The 23,797-nt window shown below is 40.6% G+C and overlaps 2 protein-coding genes across 16 annotated transcripts in view; one reads left to right on the plus strand and one right to left on the minus strand.

The window, feature by feature from the left end:
• Positions 1-13,629, minus strand: LOC110532215 (zinc finger protein 362-like). 14 transcript variants are annotated; one of them, XM_021615918.3, is made up of 9 exons: positions 13,261-13,629; positions 11,681-11,744; positions 11,193-11,445; positions 10,654-10,800; positions 10,109-10,424; positions 9,588-9,812; positions 9,044-9,122; positions 8,552-8,710; positions 1-8,214 (listed from the first exon to the last, which is right to left on the minus strand). In XM_021615918.3, exons 2-9 carry the CDS (start codon positions 11,741-11,743, stop codon positions 8,098-8,100), a joined length of 1,359 nt encoding a protein of 452 aa, XP_021471593.2. In that variant the 5' UTR covers position 11,744; positions 13,261-13,629; the 3' UTR covers positions 1-8,097. The 14 variants fall into 14 exon arrangements, with proteins under 14 accessions (XP_021471593.2, XP_021471596.2, XP_021471595.2 ...); XM_021615921.3 differs by having other exon boundaries at positions 10,654-10,758; positions 13,261-13,620; XM_021615920.3 differs by having other exon boundaries at positions 10,109-10,445; positions 10,654-10,758; positions 13,261-13,620.
• The window catches only part of LOC110532217 (tumor necrosis factor receptor superfamily member 25), a 17,785-nt gene continuing 6,805 nt past the window's right edge, over positions 12,818-23,797 (plus strand). Inside the window, exons 1-7 of one of the 2 annotated variants that reach the window (XM_021615923.3) lie at positions 12,818-12,986; positions 19,744-19,837; positions 20,777-20,893; positions 21,285-21,399; positions 22,640-22,770; positions 23,297-23,446; positions 23,737-23,762. In XM_021615923.3, coding sequence (XP_021471598.1) covers positions 19,792-19,837; positions 20,777-20,893; positions 21,285-21,399; positions 22,640-22,770; positions 23,297-23,446; positions 23,737-23,762 — 585 coding nt within the window. In that variant the 5' untranslated portion in view covers positions 12,818-12,986; positions 19,744-19,791. Of the gene's footprint in view, positions 12,987-18,729; positions 19,099-19,743; positions 19,838-20,776; positions 20,894-21,284; positions 21,400-22,639; positions 22,771-23,296; positions 23,447-23,736; positions 23,763-23,797 lie in introns of those variants that run through there. The other variant, XM_021615922.3, reaches the window with a different exon arrangement.

Genomic DNA, 23,797 nt, shown 5'->3' on the forward strand with positions numbered 1-23,797 from the left:
TTTTTTTGTTTAACTGTCTGTTTATTAAACAAGGTAAAGATAAAGTTTTTTTAAAACATTGATATTAGTTTTACTTCTCAGTCTTGTGTGCATATTAAGTTGTCTAAACTTTATATGAAATCACAAAGAAAGAGGTGTAATAAATCTACACATATCTTTTCATAGAGAATATGGGTTAACAGTTCATTAATATACAGATTACAGTTTGGATATTCCATGCGGAAAAAATCAAAATGTTTACTAGACTGAATACTGAAGAACACAATACAGAATATGGAAATAAAATGGTTGTTCAATGATAAAATAGTTAAGGCTTATACGTAAACTGAAAACATTAATATTAATAACAAATTATCAATATTCGGATAGACTAAAATCATTACAATAAGTTCATACATAAACATACCTGTACAAAACTCTAACCCAAAACAACAGTTTATGAAAATGGTACAAGAATGAGGATCATTACAATACAGCAACATGTACATTTCCCTATAATTTTTCTCAGAAGAGACTAAAATTGAAGAGGCAGGGTCTGTTGGCATAAATGTTTGTTTCCAGGCCAGTGGCTTGAATTATAGTTTTTTTTTTGTATTTATTTTTTTACATACTATAAATGTATTTCACAATATTCTCAGCTCCATCTCAAATAAACATCTAGCCTTAGCACCTTTTCTTAAGCAACTTGGAAGAATACAAGCTACTAGTACCATCCTGAGCAACCAGATGGTAAAATTACAGTAAAAATACAACAAACAATACTGTGTATACCATGATGAAAGAAACACTTGCAGTAACACTGCCAGTTCATATGAAGTTATATATGGTATGCACCTTTGAACAAATTCATACTGACTATACTTTACAGTAATTAAATGTAAACCTGTTGAAAAAGATTAATCTATCCTGAATGTAGTGGGCTTAGGGGTTAATATTGCTTCACTTTTTGGTCCACTTTCAAATACTATTGTCATGTTTAAACTGTTTTATTGACTGACTTTCTATTGATGGGCAATAGCTTTAAGTTGACTTGATAAGATTTTGAAGTCTAATGTGACACAAGTGAGAGTATAACAAACTAGAAGTCAACATAAATACCAAAATACTTAACCTCCAATAAATGTATGCTCGCTATATATTTCTCTATATTTGGAGTAGAAATGTTCTACTCAAGTAACATAGACCTAACAACGTTACCAACGTGGCAACACTTAACTTGATGCCCCCTTGTCAAGGCCTGCCTGACTCGGTCACAATCATGAGAGCCATCATCAGCTGTTGTGACTTATTATAGAACTATAGTGACAAAAGCATTACTCTCTGTTATTAGCACCCTAGCTAACAGGTGCTTGTATTAGGAGAACCATTGGAAGTTACTTGACAAAAGCTGGCATGACTGTAAATGACAGTTGTAATACTCATCGCGATAGCTCTGCGTATGCCTATTGAGGGCCGTGCCAAGCAATACCGTAAAGCTGGCACACTAGCTAATGTTAGCTTGCTTTCCTAATGAATCTTGACTTGGCTCACATAGGTGCAAAGCTACCATCTGTGCTACCTGGCCGCAAGGATAACCGGTGAAATGTTCTGTTGATTTGAACAGTTCAGTTGATTGAATTAGTGTCTGGTCATATAACCCATATGATCTTGATTCGATTAACCATAAACAATGATTGAAATGATCTGGACAAAACAAACATTCCTTCCGTTTTTACATTTTGGTGCACTTTAGTTTGTTTCATCATTCCTCTGAGAGAAACAACCTGACAAACGAATGGTCCACATTGTTCCAATTGGTTTCTGCTTATATGCCACTTTTATAGTTTGACCCTGTATACTTGCATTGAACAAAAATATAACAAAAAAAAAAAAACAGACTTTCGATTAGACACAGTCAATACTCTTAGCTGCCTCAAGCAATGCTTTTGCATTTCCATTGGAAAAGATGGAAACATTTGGAGTCAAAACCACAAAGCCTGAAAGTGCTTTAAAGGGACAATCCGCAGTTGAAACAATAACAAAATGTTTTCGCCGCCACTGTTTCGGTAAAAAGTTGAGGGATGGGGCTGGAGAAATGTAACCACTCAAATTCATAGACCGGGCTATAGATGCAACGACTGACCACCCATGATATCAAAAGGATAATTTTAACCATTGTTTTAAGGGTATACAGTGTTTGTTTACATTTACCTTGTTTACAAACATTGGTGTAAAACAAGCTTATATTTTGGGTTCTGATGCGGTATGAAAGTTGACCTAAACTTATGAAGCATTTATAAGTTATATTCTTCAAGAATCAATGGGGACATAGAATACCTTTATACGTCCAGGAATGTATGTAGCAACTGCATATTGACCCTTTAAGATGCTCTTTGGATGTCACCAGAACACACCCAGATTTTTTCAAATCTATTTATTTTCCGTATAAGGGCAAATATTGTCTGGCACATTTTGGAAATCCATTTAATGGAATATATACAGTACCAGTCAAATGTTTGGACACAACTACTCATTCAAGGGTTTTTCTTTATTTTTACTATTTTCTACATTGTAGAATACTAGTGAAGACATCAAAACGATGAACACATGGAATCATGTAACCAAAAAATACATCTAAATATACAGTGCCTTGCAAAAGTATTCGGCCCCCTTGAACTTTGCGACCTTTTGCCACATTTCAGGCTTCAAACATAAAGATATAAAACTGTATTTTTTTGTGAAGAATCAACAACAAGTGGGACACAATCATGATGTGGAACGACATTTATTGGATATTTCAAACATTTTTAACAAATCAAAAACTGAAAAATTGGGCGTGCAAAATTATTCAGCCCCCTTAAGTTAATACTTTGTAGCGCCACCTTTTGCTGCGATTACAGCTGTAAGTCACTTGGGGTATGTCTCTATCAGTTTTGCACATCGAGAGACTGAATTTTTTTCCCATTCCTCCTTGCAAAACAGCTCGAGCTCAGTGAGGTTGGATGGAGAGCATTTGTGAACAGCAGTTTTCAGTTCTTTCCACAGATTCTCAATTGGATTCAGGTCTGGTCTTTGACTTGGCCATTCTAACACCTGGATATGTTTATTTTTGAACCATTCCATTGTAGATTTTGCTTTATGTTTTGGATCATTGTCTTGTTGGAAGACAAATCTCCGTCCCAGTCTCAGGTCTTTTGCAGACTCCATCAGGTTTTCTTCCAGAATGGTCCTGTATTTGGCTCCATCCATCTTCCCATCAATTTTAACCATCTTCCCTGTCCCTGCTGAAGAAAAGCAGGCCCAAACCATGATGCTGCCACCACCATGTTTGACAGTGGGGATGGTGTGTTCAAGGTGATGAGCTGTGTTGCTTTTACGCCAAACATAACGTCTTGCATTGTTGCCAAAGAGTTCAATTTTGGTTTCATCTGACCAGAGCACCTTCTTCCACATGTTTGGTGTGTCTCCCAGGTGGCTTGTGGCAAACTTTAAACAACACTTTTTATGGATATCTTTAAGAAATGGCTTTCTTCTTGCCACTCTTCCATAAAGGCCAGATTTGTGCAATATACGACTGATTCTTGTCCTATGGACATAGTCTCCCACCTCAGCTGTAGATCTCTGCAGTTCATCCAGAGTGATCATCGGCCTCTTGGCTGCATCTCTGATCAGTCTTCTCCTTGTATGAGCTGAAAGTTTAGAGGGACGGCCAGGTCTTGGTAGATTTGCAGTGGTCTGATACTCCTTCCATTTCAATATTATCGCTTGAACAGTGCTCCTTTGGATGTTTAAAGCTTGGGAAATCTTTTTGTATCCAAATCCGGCTTTAAACTTCTTCACAACAGTATCTCGGACCTGCCTGGTGTGTTCCTTGTTCTTCATTATGCTCTCTGCGCTTTTAACGGACCTCTGAGACTATCACAGTGCAGGTGCATTTATACGGAGACTTGATTACACACAGGTGGATTGTATTTATCATCATTAGTCATTTAGGTCAACATTGGATCATTCAGAGATCCTCACTGAACTTCTGGAGAGAGTTTGCTGCACTGAAAGTAAAGGGGCTGAATAATTTTTCAGTTTTTGATTTGTTAAAAAAGTTTGAAATATCCAATAAATGTCGTTCCACTTCATGATTGTGTCCCACTTGTTGTTGATTCTTCACAAAATAATACACTTTTATATCTTTATGTTTGAAGCCTGAAATGTGGCAAAAGGTCGCAAAGTTCAAGGGGGCCGAATACTTTCGCAAGGCACTGTATTTTATATTTGAGATTCTTCAAAGTAGCCACCCTTTGCCTTAATGACAGCTTTGCACACTCTTGGCATTCTCTCAACCAGCTTAACCTGGAATGCATTTCAATTAACAGGGGTGTCTTGTTAAAAGTTCATTTGGGGAATTCTTAAGTTCTTAATGCGAATGAGCTGAGCTTGTGTTGTGACATGGTAGGGGTGGTATATAGGAGATAGCCCTATTTGGTAAAAGACCAAGTCCATATTATGGCAAAAACAGCTCAAATAAGCAAAGAGAAACGACATTACTTAAGACATGAAGGTCAGTCAATACGTAACATTTCGTATTGAAGTGCAGTTGCAAAAGCCATCAAGCGCTATGATGAAACTGGCTATCATGAGGACCGCCACAGGAAAGGAAGACCTAGAGTTACCTCTGCTGCAGAGGATACGTTCATTAGAGTAGCAGCACCTCAGATTGCAGCCCAAATAAATGCTTCACAGAGTTCAAGTAACAGACACATCTCAACATCAACTGTTCAGAGACGACTGCATGAATTGGGCCTTCATGGTCGAATTGCTGCAAAGAAACCACTACTAAAGGACATCAATAAGAAGAGACTTACTTGGACCAAGAAACATGAGCAATGGACATTAAACCGGTGGAAATCTGTCCTTTGGTCTGATGAGTCCAAATTTGAGATTTTTGGTTTCAACCGCCATATATTTGTGAAACGCAGAGTAGGTGAACGGATGATCTCCGCACGTGTGGTTCCCACCATGAAGCATGGAGGAGGTGGTGTGATGGTGCTTTGCTGGTGACACAGTCTGTGATTTATTTAGAATACAAGGCACATTTAACCAGCATGGCTACCACAGCATTCTGCAGTGATTCGCCATCCCATCTGGTTTGTGCTTACTGGGACTAATTTTTTTTATATATTTTTTTCAACAGGACAATTACCCAAAACACACCTCCAGGCTGTGTAAGGGCTATTTGACCAAGAAGGAGATTGATGGAGTGCTGCATCAGATAACCTGGCCTCCACAATCACCTGACTTCAACCCAACTGAGATGGTTTGGGATGAGTTGGACCGCAAAGTGAAGAAAAATCAGCCAAGAAGTGCTCAGCATATGTGGGAACTCTTTCAAGACTGTTGGAAAAGCATTCCTCATGAAGCTGGTTGAGAGAGTGCCAGGAGTGTTCAAAGCTGTCATCAAGGCAAAGGGTGGCTACTTAGAAGAATCTAAAATATATGTTGATTTGTTTAAAACATTTTTCATTACTACATGTTCCCATATGTGTTATTTCATAGTTTTGATGTCTTCACTATTTATTCTACAATGTAGAAAATAGTAAAAATAAAGAAAAAAAATGCTGAGTAGGTGTGTCTAAACTTTTGACTGGTACTATATATCACTGTTTTCAAAACGCCTTTGTAAGTGCTCAGTTTTATTCGACGCGAGACATTATCCGACATTTGTTTCCATTGACATACATTTTTGCAAAGAATGTGTTTGTTTTCATTTAACCGACCCAATCTGTGTCAAAATAGAACAAGGGGTTTGGAAATGAATGTCAGGTGTCATGTGAATGCATACAGTGTTTTCGGAAAGTATTCAGACCCCTTGACTTTTTCCACATTTTGTTACGTTACAGCCTTATTCTAAAATTGATTAAATTGTTTTTTACCCTCACCAATCTACACACAATACCCCATAAAGACAAAGCAAAAACTGGTTTTTAGACATTTTTGCAAAAAAACAGAAAGGTCACATTTACATAAGTATTCAGACCCTTTACTCAGTACTTTGTTGAAGCACCTATGGCAGTGATTACAGCATCAAGTCTTCTTGGGTATGACGCTACAAGCTTGGCACACCTGTATTTGAGGAGTTTCTCCCATTCTTCTTTACAGATCCTCTCAAGCTCTGTCAGGTTGGATGGGGAGTGTTTCTGCACAGATATTATCAGGTCAAGAGATGTCCGGGCTTTGGATGGGCCACTCAAGGACATTGAGACTTGTCCTGCGTTGTCTTGGCTGTGTGCTTAGGGTCATTCTCCTGTTGGAAGGTGAACCTTCGCCCAAGTCTGAGGTCCTGAGCGCTCTGGTGCAGGTTTTCATCCGGGATTTCTCTATACTTTGCTCTGTTCATCTTTGCCTAGATTCTGACTAATCTCCCAGTCCCTGCCGCTGAAAAACATCCCCATAGCATGATGCTGCCACCACCATGCTTCACCGTAGGGATGGTGCCAGGTTTCCTCCTGATGTGACGCTTGGCTTTCAGGCCAAAAGTCCAATCTTGGTTTTATCAGACCAGAGAATATTGTTTCTCATGGTCTGAGAATCTTTAGGTGCCTTTTGGCAAACTCCTAGCAGGCCTTCGTGTGCTTTTTACTGAGGAGTGGCTTCCGTCTGGACATTCTACCATAAATTACTTTGAGTAATATATTCAACAACTTACAAAAAAATTGAAGCTGAAATTGGGATTTTATTTTAGGAATAAGGCCTGTTTTTCTTTTGAAGCCAGAAGGAGGCTAGTATCAGCTACATTTATGCCTTTACTAGACTATGGGGATATTGTCACGACTTCGGCTGAGGTCGGCTCCTCTCCTTGTTCGTTCGGCGGTCGACGTCACCGGCTTTCTAGTCATCACCGATTTATGTTTCCTTTTTCCTTTTGTTTTGTCTTGATTACGCACACCTGATTTCTACTCCCTTATTATGTTCCTTATTTACCCTCTCGTCTACCTTTCTGTTTTGTCCGTGATTGTTTTGTGTTACCGTGTGTGTTGGAGGGTTTTCTCTAGACTTTATGTTCCCTTGTTGGAGATATTCCGTTTTTTAATATTTTGAGTAAATACTTTTGTGTTTTCTCAAACCTGTGTCTTGCGCCTGATCAGACAACGAACCCAGCATTTTATCACAGATATTTTATATATGAATGCTTCCGCTCAGTGTTTGAGATCAATTGACACTCTTTACCATGGCACTTTGAGATTTATTTTAAACTGCAAAACCCTTACGCACCTCTGCACTTTGTATACCAGGGTTGGCTGGCCTTCTCTAGTCACTCGTAGGCTCAGTCACTGGTATACTTTTATTTACAAAGCCATTTTGGGTTTACTACCTTTTTATTTGTGCATTTTTATTGTTCAGAAATGTGGTGGGTACTCTCTTCGTTCGCTGGACTTTATCCTGCTCACTGTTCCAAATGTCCGAACTGAATTTGGCAAAAGGGCTTTTATGTACTCTGCGCCATCGTCTTGGAACACCTTACAAAATACTTTTAAACTGGAAGAACTTGTCCCGAATGGTGTTTTTAAATCACTGATGAAGGATTTTGAGGCTGATTCCCTGACCTGTCAATGTTTTTAATTTGCTGTTTAATACTCTTGTGAATTCAATGGTTTTTACTAGATTACTTGTAGTTTTTCATGTTGTCTGTCTGTAATTTTTTTGTAATGACTTGGTGCTGCCTATCTTGGCCAGGGCGCTCTTGAAAAAGAGATTTTAATCTGAATGTGCCCTTCCTGGTTAAATAAAGGTTAAATAAAATAAATAAAAATAGTAAAAGGTTTGAATACTTATGTAAATAGACTATTTCTGTTTTTATTTAATTGCTACAAATTCAAAAAACCTGTATTCAATTTGTCATTATGCGGTATTGTGTGTAGATTGCTGAGGATTTCTATTAAAAATCAATTTTAGAATAAGGCTGTAACGTAACAAAATGTGGAAAAAGTCAAGAGGTCTGAATACTTTCCAAAGGCACTGTATGTAGGCCTTGTGTCGATGACCTTATATGCAGGGTCCCTAAACTACAGCCTAACATAGAAAATGAATACAACAACATACAGTACTGCTGTGTGGGTGGAGAGCTCAGATGAGGGAGATGCGTATTGGGATACTGGGGGACTCTGTCCTCTGGGGGGACTGGTGACTCACTAGGTGCTCAACCACTGTATGTTTGGACATGTGCTTCATAAGGTAGGTTTCCTGCAAAGACACAAAATGGACAACTCAAAATCTGTTGGTTTCCCCACACAAATGCCTAAACACAGGAATAGGTTGGCAACCCTGGTCCCAACATTCAGTAATCGCCTGCAGGTTTTTATAAAAGTCAGTAAGCAACTGATTCTGTAAATCACAATCTTTGACCCCTCTTTCTTTCTTCATGTGGTGAGCTTAATTCATACTTAGTTATGTTGTGGTTTTATGTGCGGCTTCTGCAAATGTTTACAGACACTATAACTGACCAGGACTATAGCAATGCATTGGATTTGCTTACACTACTACTAACGCCTAATACTGAACAGAGGGATAGGATACTCACTGAGGTGTATGCCCGGCCACACATACTGCAGCAGTAGGCCTTAGCGTTTTTGATGGCGTGCGTAGACAGGTGGATCTGTAACGATGCTGAATCTGAGTAGGCACGGTAGCAGTTGGGACATTTGTACGGCTTGTCCTTGTTGTGCTGCCTCTGGTGAGACTACATAGAGAGAGAGAGAAGGGGAGGGGTGGGCAGAGAGAGAGCGAGAGGAGGGGAGGGGGTGGGCAGAGCGAGAGAGAAATAGAAGAGATAAGCACAACTCAGTCACTCATTAGAGGATAACTATCATTCAGAGCAAAGTAATTATTGTATGGTTGAGTAGACCATATTTTTCTCTCATGGAATCTTATACCTTCACTTCTGCAGTATGCCATTCAATTAGAATTTTACTATGTAGCACCTTTAATATTATCAATAGACTCGGGGCCATTCAGCACTGAGAGATGGACTGTAGAACATAAGTAAGTAATCCTGCTGTGATGTAATACTGACCTGTAGGTTAGAGAGCTGGGTAAAGGCCTTTTCACATCCAGGGGCCGCGCATTTATAGGGTCTGTCACCAGTGTGGATTCTAAGACACATGCAGAGGAAAATAGATGCATGTTGGAGAGAGAATGGACTGAAATATTATGTTTTATTTAGCAATTATGACAGGACATATAATGACAATGTAAAAGAATATGGTGTAAAAAAAATAATAAAGAGTTATAAAACAATGGATACATAATCATACATTTCTCAGTGCTGCCCAATGTCAGGGTCACTGATGCAAATCAAATGTTATTTGTCACATGTGCCAAATACAACAGGTACAACCTTACGATGAAATGCTTACTTACAAGCCCTTATCCAACAATGCAGTTCAAGGCTACTGTACATTCCAGCAATACATGGAGTGTTCCTGTTTAAAATATGTTTTTAATTAATGTTGTCATTGCCATTGTGAAGCCACAAACACATTTTAATATGGTGTGGATTTTGGTGGATTACTTTTTTTCCTATTCCTTCCTATTCCATGAAGGTGAACTCAAATGACCTGGTGTGCTGCTGCAGGTGCGAGAGCTGACGGAAGGAGTTCTCGCAGTAGGAGCAGTGGTAAGGCTTGATGCCCAGGTGAATGCGGAGGTGCTGGGCCAGGTAGGACGCGTTGGCAAAGGACTTGGAGCAGTGGGGACACTTGTGGGGTTTGGCCTCCGTGTGGGACTTGGAGTGGATCTGCATCTCCGACTTGGACAAGAAGGTAAGCGGACACACTTTGCATCTGAGTGGAGGGATACATACAAATGGGACTGGGTCATATCATATGTCATGGATGAAGGTTGTGTTATGAATGATACTGCAACACTCAAAAAGGTGCCATGACCAATCTTTGAGGGTGTTATGAATGTCTTATGTATAACACTGTGTTACCAATAACACCGTTACCGATATGTGCATGTGACTAAAATTTCTCTAGGTCTACAACCACTGAAATGGGTGCTTATTGAAGAAATAAGAATTATTATGTACACTTGAAACTAAGCTAAATTGAATCCGTTTTACAAACATTGCCCATACCTGTATGTTTTGCCCTCTTTGGCAGGGAAGGTGATGCAGCCCTGGTCTGCGCCAGAGGCCATGATGGGGTAGGGCACCACCAGAAGAGGCCCTCCGCTCTCCGCTTTGATCTTCTTCCTCCCGCGGGGTGTCTTGGGTGGAGGGCCGAGGAGTCCGGCCAGGCCCCCGCTCTTCATCTGCTCCATGCCAGGCCCACTGGCCAGCCCGGAGATGATGTTGACCGATGGGGCCCCTCCCAGTCGATTCTGGCTGCTGGAGGTGGGTGTGGTGGGCGTGAGGGCCTCGGAAGTGCTGTGGCCGTCCGGCCGGGCCAGACCTGTGTATGGGCACATGAAGACTTACAAATGATAAGCCATGCAAAAGGTTAGCGATTTAGCTTGCTGAGAGACTGAGCTTTGACACAAACTAATTAGGGAAGGTGTCAGAACTTAAGAGGCACACTGAAATGCATTTGGCTCTTGTCTAACCCTTATGAACTACACAGCTTTTGAATGTTTTCATTGACGATTGTATGTTTCCAATGAGAAAGGTGGTGTGGTTATTACCTGACCGATGGTTAACTCTAGAGGGCTGCTCTACGATCTGTCGCATGTGCCACTCATCCCACAGTCCTTTGGCCTTCACTGCTGACTTGTCATCCATATTCACGTCTGCATCATCGACATTGAAGGTAATAAAGTTAACTGATCTAACTGAGGGACAAATGAGAAAATCACTTTATAAATAGCACATATTTATACTCAACATCCATCCTGAGATCTTACAACGCTCCATAATACAACGGGGATGATTAAAAATGTCTAAATCTATGGCTGCATTTACGCTACATTTTTGACTTACTTTCAATCCTCTGCACCGATATGAAAGAACTACACTGGTAGGCATCCACCATATGACTTTCATCTGTGCTTTCCTAATCAATGCAGATGACGGAGAGGAGATGCGAAGGGGAAGGCACTTCAGACTATTGAGATTGAGACCATTGAACAGAATATTGGTCTTTAAGTATGACCAGAGCCAGGTGGTGTCTCCAGTGTGCACGCCAGTGTGGTGAGCAGACAGCAAACACTGTTACAGTACCTACCTGGCACAGAGCTGGAGGCTGGGCGGGCGTGCAGGGCGATGTCGGGCTGCTGGACCAAGCCCTGAGGGTGGTGCTGCCCCTGCTGGTGCTTGGGCATGGGCATGCCATGCTGCTGCTGCCCCCCCTCCGAGGGGGAGGAAGCCACCAGCAGGGTTTGCTGGGAGGGGGCTGAGTTGGGTGGCAGGTGCAGGGGTCGGATCTTCTCAGCCATCAGCTGCTCCTTGATCTTGTTGATGAGCACCAGGTTATCCAGCTGAAAGGGTTAACCGGTCATGTTCAACAGAAAACAGCTCCATTGTATCAACCATCAAGCTAAAGATGATCCCATTATAGTCATACTTTTGTTTCTGTTTAATACCTTAGTTGTTAACCTCTTCTGATGGGCATTTACCTAGATTTAAATACTTTTAACTGAGAAAATAATGAGCTGAGTATGCATAACCATGTCAGCCTAGATGGAAGGACATAAAAAATTAAGATGTCCTTACCTGGCCAGGCATGGAGGGAGGCGGAGGCCAGAAGTAGGGGTTGTTGAACCGAGGCTCAGCCATCCTGCGATGGAAACGCACGTTTTATTGCGGTATTTTATCATTTTCCAAATACCATTATCTACAAAGCATTATCCCATGTATTGGGAGGTTATTAAATGTATTAGATTGAAACTAAGAATAAAATGGACAGGTGTACTGATGTTTCATGTGACTGTTTTGTTTTTGAGCATCCCTCCTATTTTCCTTTGCACAGAGCAGAAGTAGTAGAGTGGGGGGAAAGTACAATAGCCTTAATGGGAGGCAGACTCAGGTCTCTACCTCTCAAGACAAAGAGACCAGTTTTGTACCATATGGTTTATGAAATTAGATTGTGACTGCGTGAATAGGGCTGTTATCATGAGTTTATTACCTAATAACTTAAGTTATTATATTCTTTCTACTATATTACATGAATACTTAGAAAAAATATATGATATGCCAATAATGAAGTATTATACAATAGAGTAACTTTGTCGCATTCGGATTTGGGTAATTAACAGAACAAATAGCACAATTCACAGAGTCACAATAATAAATGTTCATAATTATTGTATAAAAACCTAGTATGTTCAGCTCAAACTGCAGTCAATCACAGGCCTCAAAAGACATTACAAGAATGCAATCAAACATCCAAACTTTCACTGAATACGATCACACCTGTCAGTCATTTTCGATAGGCCTACCTTCAATATTCTTTATCCCATTCCCAAAGGTTTATGCCAGAGGTTTTATGCCTAGACAGTTTAGCACACATTGTTGGTCTACGGAAATCAGAATAGGCTCAATGTCAACGTTTTATTCTTTACAAAATATATTTCCTGTAAAATATTAGTTACGTCCCCTTCCAGTTATAATTCATTTAGGCAGCATTTCATGTTTCCTTTGGTAGTCTAGACTTTTGATAGCACGTGTGCCCCTCGACAGCTCTGAAATTCAGTCACATTTGGCGATGCGACAATCCGATACGATGCCACACAGAAACATTCTCAGACACATTTATTAAAACATTTTCAGACAAAAGAGAAACAAAAATGGCAGCCTGACTTATTTTTATAAGGCGGGACGCCATATTCTGCAGACCCCAAAATTAGGAGCATCTCATTTTCTCCTAAAAGGAGGCCGCTTAACACAAATGTGTGTTTACGTCAAAAACATGAATCAATGTTTACGACGAATTGCAGGTTTGAATAGCCCGGCCTCCCCACCTCTTAAAAAACGGGACACTTCCTAAACAGACCATGCCCTGCAAATAGCACGCAAATAGGTAAGATGCTCGAGCTTTGCGCTGAAATGCTTTTATAAAATATCATCAATGCGTAAAGGTCACAATGTTACAACCGCACGCTGACAGAAATATATTCTAAAAGACGTTATGCCAATCTTTTCCAAAATGCGTTCACTTTGGTATTTTTTACATTCCAACTTTTTAACGAATCGAGGGGCATAAAATGATATTATCTGCATAATGCATACATTTGGGGTTTATTAACTTCCAGAAATGCACATTTACAAACAAATTCCATGAATTGCACACAGACCTGATGTCCCGATTGCAGATTTTGTCTTGCTTTATTATTAAAGATAGGTATTCTTTCTGCCTGCCTCCAATTGGTTCAGCGCTTCCGGGTCGCTTTGTTCGCTTCTGGGTGCTGTACGTAGCTGCTGTTGCCAAGCTGTCCGAAGGCTGGACATTTTTAAAAGTAGGCTAATTTGAATCCAACTGCAGTGGTTTTTATTTTAACTTGGTTATAATGCGAAACGACGCACAAAGCATTGATCTAATGTTCATCAGGTGTCAATGGCAAACATTACTCAAAAAGAGCATTTTTCGATACATGACTTCTTGATCTTATCACACGCCCAAAACTTGTTACATTGGCACTTGATTTTTTTCCACTAGTAATGGTAGCGAGGTGACTTTTGTTTATTATGGAATTGTTTAATAATTAATGTTAGAGAGCATACAGTCCAAGGGCAGTGGATATAGCATTCCTGGGATACTACAATAATGATTTAGTCAAGTATTTCACCACAATACACAAGGAGACCCGCAATGTTGCTGTTTGCTACACCGGTGTCAGAAGTGGGATGGGATGGCATAGCAAACGGTAACAGGGCAACTGCCCCTGCCGGTCTCGAACCTATGTCTCCTAACCAAGGTTTTTATAGTAAATGAATACTGAAACAAAAACTTGTCAGGAATTTTTTTTTTGTCAATTTAAATAAAATAATTAACAAACCGGTTTGAAACACGAAAACTAATCTGCAACTATTATCTTTGACTCAAACTAACAAAAAAAATGATGTATTACGTTTATTTTTTCTTTAAGCTGCAATATGTAACTTTTTGGGCGACCCGCAATGTTGCTGTTCGCTACACTGGTGTCAGAAGTGTGATGGCATAGTATAATGCTTGTTTTGTTGCATATACTGAAGTTAGGCGCACTATTTTAATTTGAGCAACCAGGAAATGGTGGATCGATTTCTGCATAATGCATATTTACCTTTTTTTTACCCCCTTTTTCTCCCCAATTTAGTGGTATCCAATTAGTAGTTACAGTCTTGTCTCATTGCTGCTACAACTGTACGGACTCGGGAGAGGCGAAGGTCGAGAGCCGCGCGTCCCCCGAAACACAACCCAACCAAGCCACACTGGTTCTTGACACAATGCCCACTTAACCCGGAAGCCAAACGCACCAATGTGTCAGAGCAAACACCGTACACCTGGTGACCGTGTCAGCGTGCACTGCGCCCGGCCCGCCACAGGAGTCACTAGTGCACGATGGGACAAGGACATCCCTGCCGGCCAAACCCTCCCCTAACCCAAATGACGCTGGGCCAATTGTGGGCTGACCCATGTGTCTACCGGTCGCGGGCTGGCTGCGACAGAGCCTGGACTCGAACCCAGAATCTCTAGTGGCATCTTTAACTTTAACCAAAAATTGAATTGGGTTTTCAAGCTTTTGGGAGGTTTTGAAGCTACTGAATCTGGCAGGTAAATGCATCCAGGAGATGGCAACGTTTCAAATAGGCCTAGCTTGTGTATCGCTAGCTATCACAAGCTAACAGGGAATTTTTTAACTATTTATTTAACTAGGCAAGTCAGTTAAGAACAAATTCTTATTTACAATGACGGCCAAACCCTAACCCGGACAACGCTGGGCCAATTGTGCGCCGCCCTATGTAACTCCCAATCACGGCCGGTTGTGATACAGCCTGGAATCAAACCAGAGTCTGTAGTGACGCCTCTAGCACTGAGATGCAATGATGCAGTGCCTTAGACCGCTGCGCCACTCAGGAGCCAACTTGATTATTTTTGTACTACTAAAGTTTAAAAGCATTGGATTGGTGTAAACATATTTTTTAGCATCAGTCTCTGCGCTATTCTTTTTAAATCCAAGTCACATTGAGATTGACTTTATAATTTACAGAGCTGCTGCGGATCTGACTTTTACTGGACCTCTCTTCCCGACAGCTAATGGTCAAAGAGGGCTTGCGCATGTGCGGGACACTCTACGTAGAATTTTTTTACGTACAGTTGATGTCGGAAGTTTACATACACTTATGTTGGAGTCATTAAAACTTGTTTTAACAAACTATAGTTTTGGCAAGTCGGTTAGGACATCTACTTTGTGCATGACACTAGTCATTTTTCCAACAATTGTTTACAGACAGAATATTTCACTTATAATTTCCTGTATCACAATTCCAGTGGGTCAGAAGTTTACATAGACTAATGTCATGGCTTTAGGTGCTTCAGATAGGCTAATTGACATCATTTGAGTCAATTGGAGGTGTACCTGTGGATGTATTTCAAGGCCCACCTTCAAACTCAGTGCCTCTTTGCTTGACATCATGGGAAAATCAAAAGAAATCAGCCAAGACCTCAGAAAAAAAGTGTAAACCTCCACAACTATGCTTCATCCTTGGGAGCAATTTCCAAACGCCTGAAGGTACCACGTTCATCTGTACAAACAATAGTATGCAAGTATAAACACCATGGGACCACGCAACCGTCATAGCGCTCAGGAAGGAGACACATTCTGTCTCCTAGAGATTAACGTACTTTAGTGCGAAAAGTGCAAATCAATCCCAGAACAACAGCAAAGGACCTTGTGAAGATGCTGGAGGAAACCGGTACAAAAGTATATCCACAGTAAAACAAGTCCTATATCGACATAACCTGAATGGCTGCTCAGCAAGGAAGAAGCCACTGCTCCAAAACCGCCATAAAAAAGTGAGACTACGGTTTGCAATTGCACATGGGGACAAAAATGGTACTTTTTGGAGAAATGTCCTCTGGTCTGAGGAAATAAAAATAGAACTGTTTGGCCATAATGACCATCGTTATGTTTGGAGGAAAAGGGGGGATTCTTGCAAGCCGAAGAACACCATCCCAACCGTGAAGCACAGGGGTGGCAGCATCATGTTGTGGGGGTGCTTTCCTGCAGGAGGGACTGGTGCACTTCACAAAATAGATGACATCATGAGGCAGTAAAAGGATGTGGATATATTGAAGCAACATCTCAAGACATCAGTCAGGAAGTTAAAGCTTGGTAGCAAATGGGTCTTCCAAATGGACAATGACCCCAAGCATATTTCCAAAATTGTGGCAAAGTGGCTTAAGGACAACAAAGTCAAGGTATTGGAGTGGCCATCACAAAGCCCTGACCTCAATCCTATAGAACATTTGTGGGCAGACCTGAAAAAGCGTTTGGGAGCAAGGAGACCTACAAACCTGACTCAGTTACACCAGCTCTGTCAGGAGGAATGGGCCAAAATTCAACCAACTTATTGTGGGAAGCTTGTGGAAGGCTTCCTGAAATGTTTAACCCAAGTTAAGCAATTAAAGGCAATGCTACCGAATACTAATTGAGTGTATGTAAACTTCGACCCACTAGGAATGTGATGACGGAAACAAAAGCTGAAAAAAAGCATTCGTTCTACTATTATTCTGACATTTCACATTCTTAAAATAAAGTGGTGATCCTAACTGACCTAAAACAGGGAATTTTTACTTAGATTAAATGTCAGGAATTGTGAAAAACTGAGTTTAAATGTATTTGGCTAAGGTGTATGTAAACTTCCAACTTCAACTGTATATGCAAAACACCTTCCTAATAATGAGTTACACCCCCCTCTCCCATTTTGCCCTCAGAACAGCCTCAATTCGCCAGGGCATGGACTCTACAAGGTATCAAAAATGCTCAACAGGGATTCTGACTAATGTTGACTCTAATGCTTCCCACTGTTGTGTCAAGTTGGCTGGATGTCCTTTGGATGGTGGGCCATTCTTGACACACACGGGAAACTGTTGAGCGTGAAAAACCCAGCAGCTTTGCAGTTCTTTGAAAAAACGTGCCCGCCTATGGAAATCAAAGGCCCGATCAACGGATTCTTTTTCGTGCCAGCCCTGTTATGGGTATGCTTGTAATTGTTAAGGACTGGGGAGTTTTTCAAGATTAAAAAAATAAACGGAATGGAGCTAAACTCAGGCAAAATCCTAGTGGAAAACCTGGTTCAGTCTGCTTTCCTCCAGAAACTGGGAGATCAATTCACCTTTCAGCAGGACAATAACCTAAAACACGAGGCCAAATCAATCAATCAATCAAATGTATTGATAAAGCCCTTTTTACATTAGCCAATGTCACAAAGTGCTATACAGAAACCCAGCCTAAAACTCCAAACAGCAAGCAATGCAGATGTAGAAGCACGGTGTCGAGGAAAAACTCCCCTAGAAAGGCAGAAACCTAGGAAGGAACCTAGTGAGCAACCAGGCTCTGAGGGGTGGCCAGTCCTCTTCTGGCTGTGCCGGGTGGAGATTATAACAGTACATGGCCAAGATGTTCAAACGTTCATAGATAACCAGCAGGGTCAAATAATAATAATCAGTGGTTGTAGAGGATGCAACAGGTCAGCACCTCAAGAGTAAATGTCAGTTGGCTTTTCATAGCCGAGCATTCATAGTTTGAGACAGCAGTTGCAGTAGAGAGAGAGTCGAAAACGGCAGCTCCGGGACAAGGTAGCACGTCCGGTGACCAGGTCAGGGTTCCATAGCCACAGGCAGAACAGTTGAAACTGGAGCAGCAGCACGACCAGGTAGACTGGGGACAGCAAGGAGTCATCAGGCCAGGTAGTCCTGAGGCATGGCCCTAGGGAGAGGGAGAGAGAGAGAATTAGAGGGAGCATACTTAAATTCACATAGGACACCGGATAAGACAGAAGAATTATACCAGATATAACAGACTGACCCTAGCCCCCCGACACATAAACTATTGCAGCATAAATACTGGAGGCTGAGACAGGAGGGGTCGGGAGACACTGTGGCCCCGTTAGATACCCCTGGACAGGGCCAACCAGGCAGGATATAACCCCACCCACTTTGCCTAAGCACAGCCCCACACCACTAGAGGGATATCTTTGAAACCACCAGCTTACTACCCTGAGACAAGGCTGAGAATTGCCCACGAAGACCTCCTTCACGGCATGAAAATTGATAATCAAGAAGGCCGTGAATGTTCCTGCGTGGCCGAGTTACAGTTTTGAATTAAATCTACTTGAAAAATCTATGTCAAGACCTGAAAATTGTTGTCTTGCAATGATCAACAACCAATTTGACAGAGCTTGAAGAATTTTGAAAGGAAAAATGGGAAAATGCTGCACAGTCCAGGTGTGGAAAGCTCTTAGAGACTTACCCAGAAAGTCTCACAGCTGTAATCGGTGCCAAAGGTGATTCTTACATGTATTGACTCAGGGGGTTGAATACTTATCTTATCAAGACATGAGTGTTTTATTTGTCATATTTATTTTTACAAATGTTTGAATTTTTCTTCCACTTTGACATTAAAGTATTTTGTGTAGGTTGTTGACAAAAAATCCATTTGAATCCCACTTTGTAACACAACAACATGTGGAAAAAGTCAAGGGGTGTGAATATTTTTTGAAGGCAATGTACAGTAAATTGCAGCTTTACAGACTTAAATAGAACTGCTTGCTTACGTATGGTTGTACCAGCAATGGAAACCAGTATTTTATCTGACTGAGTTTCCTGTTGCCTTATCAGTTCTCTGAAGTCTTGAACGAGCTGACACTATAGACTTCCTTTGACCTAATTCTAACTCATCACAGCGTATTAAGAGCCATTTTAGCTTTTTTGTTCAAATTTCTACTAGGAAATTGGCAAATGGCTAGCTAGAATGCTGCAAACATTTTGTATTGACTCGCTATGTTTTTTTGGCTATAGTCTTTTTAATATTGATCTTAAGTTTTGTTTTATGATTGAGTTGAGTACATCCATTTATTTCAAATGAGAGAAGCAAACCACTGTCTACACTTTATCATTTTAAAGTATTTTCAAAATGTGGTTCTATGTGTTGGTAAGTATTTACACAATTATTATCTAAATCTAATTTTTGTATATTCTAATTTCTGTATGTTCATTAAAATTCCTCTACTTTGATTGGAAATTCACATTCTGCTTTACATTAATTTGGATACATTTTTTTGTTTTGTTATTGGCCTGTCATAATGCTTATGTAACTGCATCATAATGGATATGTAAAGTGATATCATGGCAGTTTATTTATATAATGACAGACAATTATTTCATGTTACTGTCAATGGATTAGGTTTAGGGTTATTTACGACGATGCTTGAAATGTTTACTATTTAATATTGAGTGATAATAGTTGTCATAGGTGTTAGCAAGGTTGTGAAGTGGAAGGCAATATTTCTAAATGTGTTGACTGGCCAAATCTTATTAAGTGTTCCTAATTATCACATATCGTTTGCTCATATGTAGACACTGGTATTGTGCTTTAGATAATGAATATGAGGTTAAAATCCTGCACAATGCCCCTTTAATTGTGGGCCATTAGTGAGGTAATTTCCAAATACACATAAATGTATTTTGGAAGAGTATATCAGTATGTTGGTGTTGTAAGCTGTAGCAGTTTATGCACTCCTCAAGGACAAATGGTATATCACTAATGACAAACCTCTGTCTCTCCTTTGTCTGCCAGGTGTTGACACTAGCCTGTCTTGACTCTGTGCGGATTTGCACTGAGGAGATGCTAAAGAAACAACCGGAAAGTACCTGCAATGAATGTCCAGCAGGTAAACATCACTGAGTAACACAATTAGAATCTGAGCTTAAACAGAAGTGGAACTAGTTAGTCCCGAACTACACTACAGTATAGTGTATACCAGCCACACTCAATAGGCTGACAGCTGTTCGGATCCGGACCCAGAATGGTGTCAAAACGGACCGCGGGTCCCAACTTTTTAATTTATTTTTGAAATTAAGTCGGGCTTTCAACTTTCTGCTATTGAGAGTTGTAGTAGTAGGTGCAATTTTGAAATTTGGTAGTGCATGGGCAGTTTTCCTCTTGTTATGTCATTTACTGACAGAGCTATTTGTATCATATGAACACACACAAGACATGGCAAAATGTGTAGAATTGCCGGAAACTTAAAAGATGGAATCCGCAGTAGTGTGAAGAAGCTGAGGAGCAGCATGATTAAAAAAAAGTAGTACATATTGTGCTCTTCTATCGCTCGTGCAATGATGTCCGAGGTGTTCGTTGTTTGCAGTAACTTCTTTGGTGTTGTAGTATTGCAAACAGACATGGCTGTTTCACCATTAAGAACTCCAGCTTTAAAATGGCAAAATGTTCTCTCCACCCCATGGCAAAATGTGTAGAATTGCAAGAAATTTGCTTTAAAACTGCAAAATTGTATCTCCGCCAACAAGAGTGGTGTAAACAGTTTGAACAATTTGGGGATGCATGGTTTGTGAGGTGGGAGTTTGTTACTCCGCTGATAAATTACAATATCCATCCGGACTTTTGCCACCTAGGACATTTGTGTGACCGAACCTTCTCCAATAGTATTTGAGTACCCCTGGTGTATACAGTATTGTCACAGCTTTGTTCACAATCTTGACGTAAGACCGTAGTTAAATTGAGACACATTACAGTGCATATAATACAATGTTTGTGCATCACTTGGCGAAAGATACATATACATTGCACTTTATTTCAACATGTCTTTCAGGCTTTCACATTGAAAAAGGAACCTCCAAATGCATAAAATGTATTGCGGGCAAAGAATTCGCTGCAATACAAAATTATGATGTAGCTTGTAAACGCTGTAAAGCATGTGATGACAGAGGTAAGCATTCTTCACTCCTATTTACGTGACCATCTACTGTATGGACTGCAGTCTAATAATGCACTGAGTGCTGCAGTTATTTTTCAGACGTATTCATGTTTGTGTGAAGAACATCTGTGTGCTTATTTATGGTGTGTGACTTGAGCATATTCTGTCAGCAGAACCACACACGCAGTGTGCAAAGAGAACAATTTTAATATTTTACACTGCTAGAACTGTTTATATCAACTGTGTGTGTGTGTGTGTGTGTGTGTGTGTGTGTGTGTGTGTGTGTGTGTGTGTGTGTGTGTGTGTGTGTGTGTGTGTGTGTGTGTGTGTGTGTGTGTGTGTGTGTGTTTATGTGATAGGAGTGAGACTGAGACAGTGTCTTTGCTTTGTCTTTGTGTCTTAGCCTCTCAAATGGTGGTGAAGAGTTGTGAGCCCAAGAATGACACTGAATGTGGCTGCATGGAGAGTTACTACCCAAAGAAATCCAGAAATGGGTTGAATTGCTTCAAATGTCAAATGTACGACCACCAGATTCCAGCTTCTACAATATTTATACATTTAGTAAGCTGAGCATACGCACCACCCTTTCTGTTTAGCTCTGACAATACAATATTCTGTAGTGCCAAGGAGTAGTGCTCACACATGTCTTTAGTCTCACAAACCCATCACATTTTGACAGAGGCAATGACCATGGAACATCCTAGAACATTTTTTAAATCAAATTTGTATTCTTGCCAAAGTACCTCAGACACATCCACAGTGTTTCACATTGAGACCTTCATGCATCCCAAATTGCATCGTGGTCCCTATATAGTGCACTACTTTTGATATGGGCCCTGATCGAAAGGGCTCCCGAGTGGCACAGTGGTCTAAGACACTGCATCTCAGTGCAAGAGGCGTCACTGCAGTACCTGGTTTGAATCCAGGCTGCATCACATCCGACCGTGATTGGGAGTCCCATAGGGCAGCGCACAATTGGCCCAGCGTCGTCCGGGTTTGGCTGGGGTAGGCCGTCATTGTAAATAAGAATTTGTTCTTAACTGACTTGACTAGTTAAATAAAGGTTACATTTAAAATAAATTACAAAAGTAGTGCAATATATAGAGAACATCTTCAGTATAACCTCTCAAAACCCACAGTTTTTGTCGATGTAGATTTCATTTCCCTGAAATGACTCAGCCATGGATTTTAATCCAGTGTACTAGAGAATGAACATGCTCTGTTGTTGACGTCAACTAAGGGAGCACAGTTATTTGTTGGATGCTGCTGAAAGATTAATCAGATCCTGTAATGACATGCATTGAGGTTAGTGGGTTGAGGACTTCCTCTCAAAGTGGTGCTTTATCAGATTTATACGGTCTGAAGTTCCTGAACATCCCTTCTATGTTTCTGAGGTACTCTTGTGTTTCTGGTAATCCATGTTCTAAAGGCACGCCCACTTGTCACAGATACAATATTTATTTTCATCCCCCTGATTTAAGTAAAAAATCGTTGTGACACTAAGATTGAGGGAGTTTAAACTTCTAGGCTGGATTGGGTACAATGCAAAAGCACAACATACAAAAAACATCTGTATCTAAACCTTCCTTTTGTTGAAAGTTTTCTAACATGGGCTCCATCTGACTTTCCCTTGTCCAGTCTTGAAATGTATACATGAGTGTTGTTGGTATCGTATAAAACAATTTTTTGAATGTCAAGGTGAAATCCCCTCTGGTTTTAATGTGAGTGACCTTGAGTTTTTCTGTCTTCATGTTTCAGTAAAGACTGTTCCAAATATACAGAATGTCGCTCCTTCTGCACCATTACTACGACTCAGAGACTCCCAACCTTGACACCCTTGACACCCTTGACATCCAACCCCAGCATCACTCAAACAGGTCCAGTCCATTGTGAGTTCCACCAATAACTTGGCTTCCACAGATCCTTCTTTCAGTCACCTCATGAAGCCTTTTTAGTCCTGTCACAGCGCCTGTCATTAATGGTCAGACAACCTTACGTTTTAACAATTCTAAAATGGTTTGTTGAAATCATGGATGCTGATTGGACGAGCAGCGTTCCAAGCCGTCCTGCATACCTATATGCCTGCTAACAGTTCCATCTGAATTATCCCTGCACCTCCGTAAGAGTATCATCATGTTCATGTTGCTGTCCAAATCATCTGGCACTATTGCCGCTGAAATTGATAGCATGAATCTATCGACAGCGTTAGTGCATCATACTGACAAATTCTATGATGTACATTTTTTTTTTTACAGTAACTTAAATTTCTCCTCCATGCAAAAAATGGTGCTCTAGTTTAATCGTGTTGCTCTCTCCCCTTCATTCTTCTGAACCTTAAATGTAGTCACATAGTTCAGTTGCTTTTGTGGTATGAAAAACACCACTGATGGTCATATTTATTCATATCCTCAACAGATCCCCTTCTGACCATCGGGTATGTCTTTGTGGTTGTCCTGGTGACCATTCTGTTATTTGCCGGTCTCCTTGTCCTGACTAAGGTGCATGGCTGTTGTGCGACCCCTGAAAAGGACCTCCAGTTGCCTACAAGGGACACATCAGCCAACGGTAATGATAAACTATCCAGTAACCCATTTGACAGTGTGGGCTCTGGCTTATCAATGGCCTACTGAGATTGAACCCCTTAGAGCAATTCATATATAATAGAAAGTTATTTTATTTTTGAAGTGTTGAATGTAATACTTGGTTTACATGAAAATATGGGTCAACTGTTATTAGCAGTAATAATAATTATTCATATTAAATCTTAAAGAGATCTGATGTGAATACACTTTACAAGTTATTCACTGCAACAGTTGGTGCAGGAAACGCTGATAGTCTGTCTTTAACTCAAACAGGTCAGCCAAATGGCCCAACATCACTGGTAAGTATCAGTTTCTTGTGTTACATTTGGATCAT

The sequence above is a fragment of the Oncorhynchus mykiss genome, chromosome 9, assembly GCF_057628025.1.
Source record: "Oncorhynchus mykiss isolate SJ-2025 chromosome 9, ASM5762802v1, whole genome shotgun sequence".
Taxonomy (NCBI): Eukaryota; Metazoa; Chordata; class Actinopteri; order Salmoniformes; family Salmonidae; genus Oncorhynchus; species Oncorhynchus mykiss.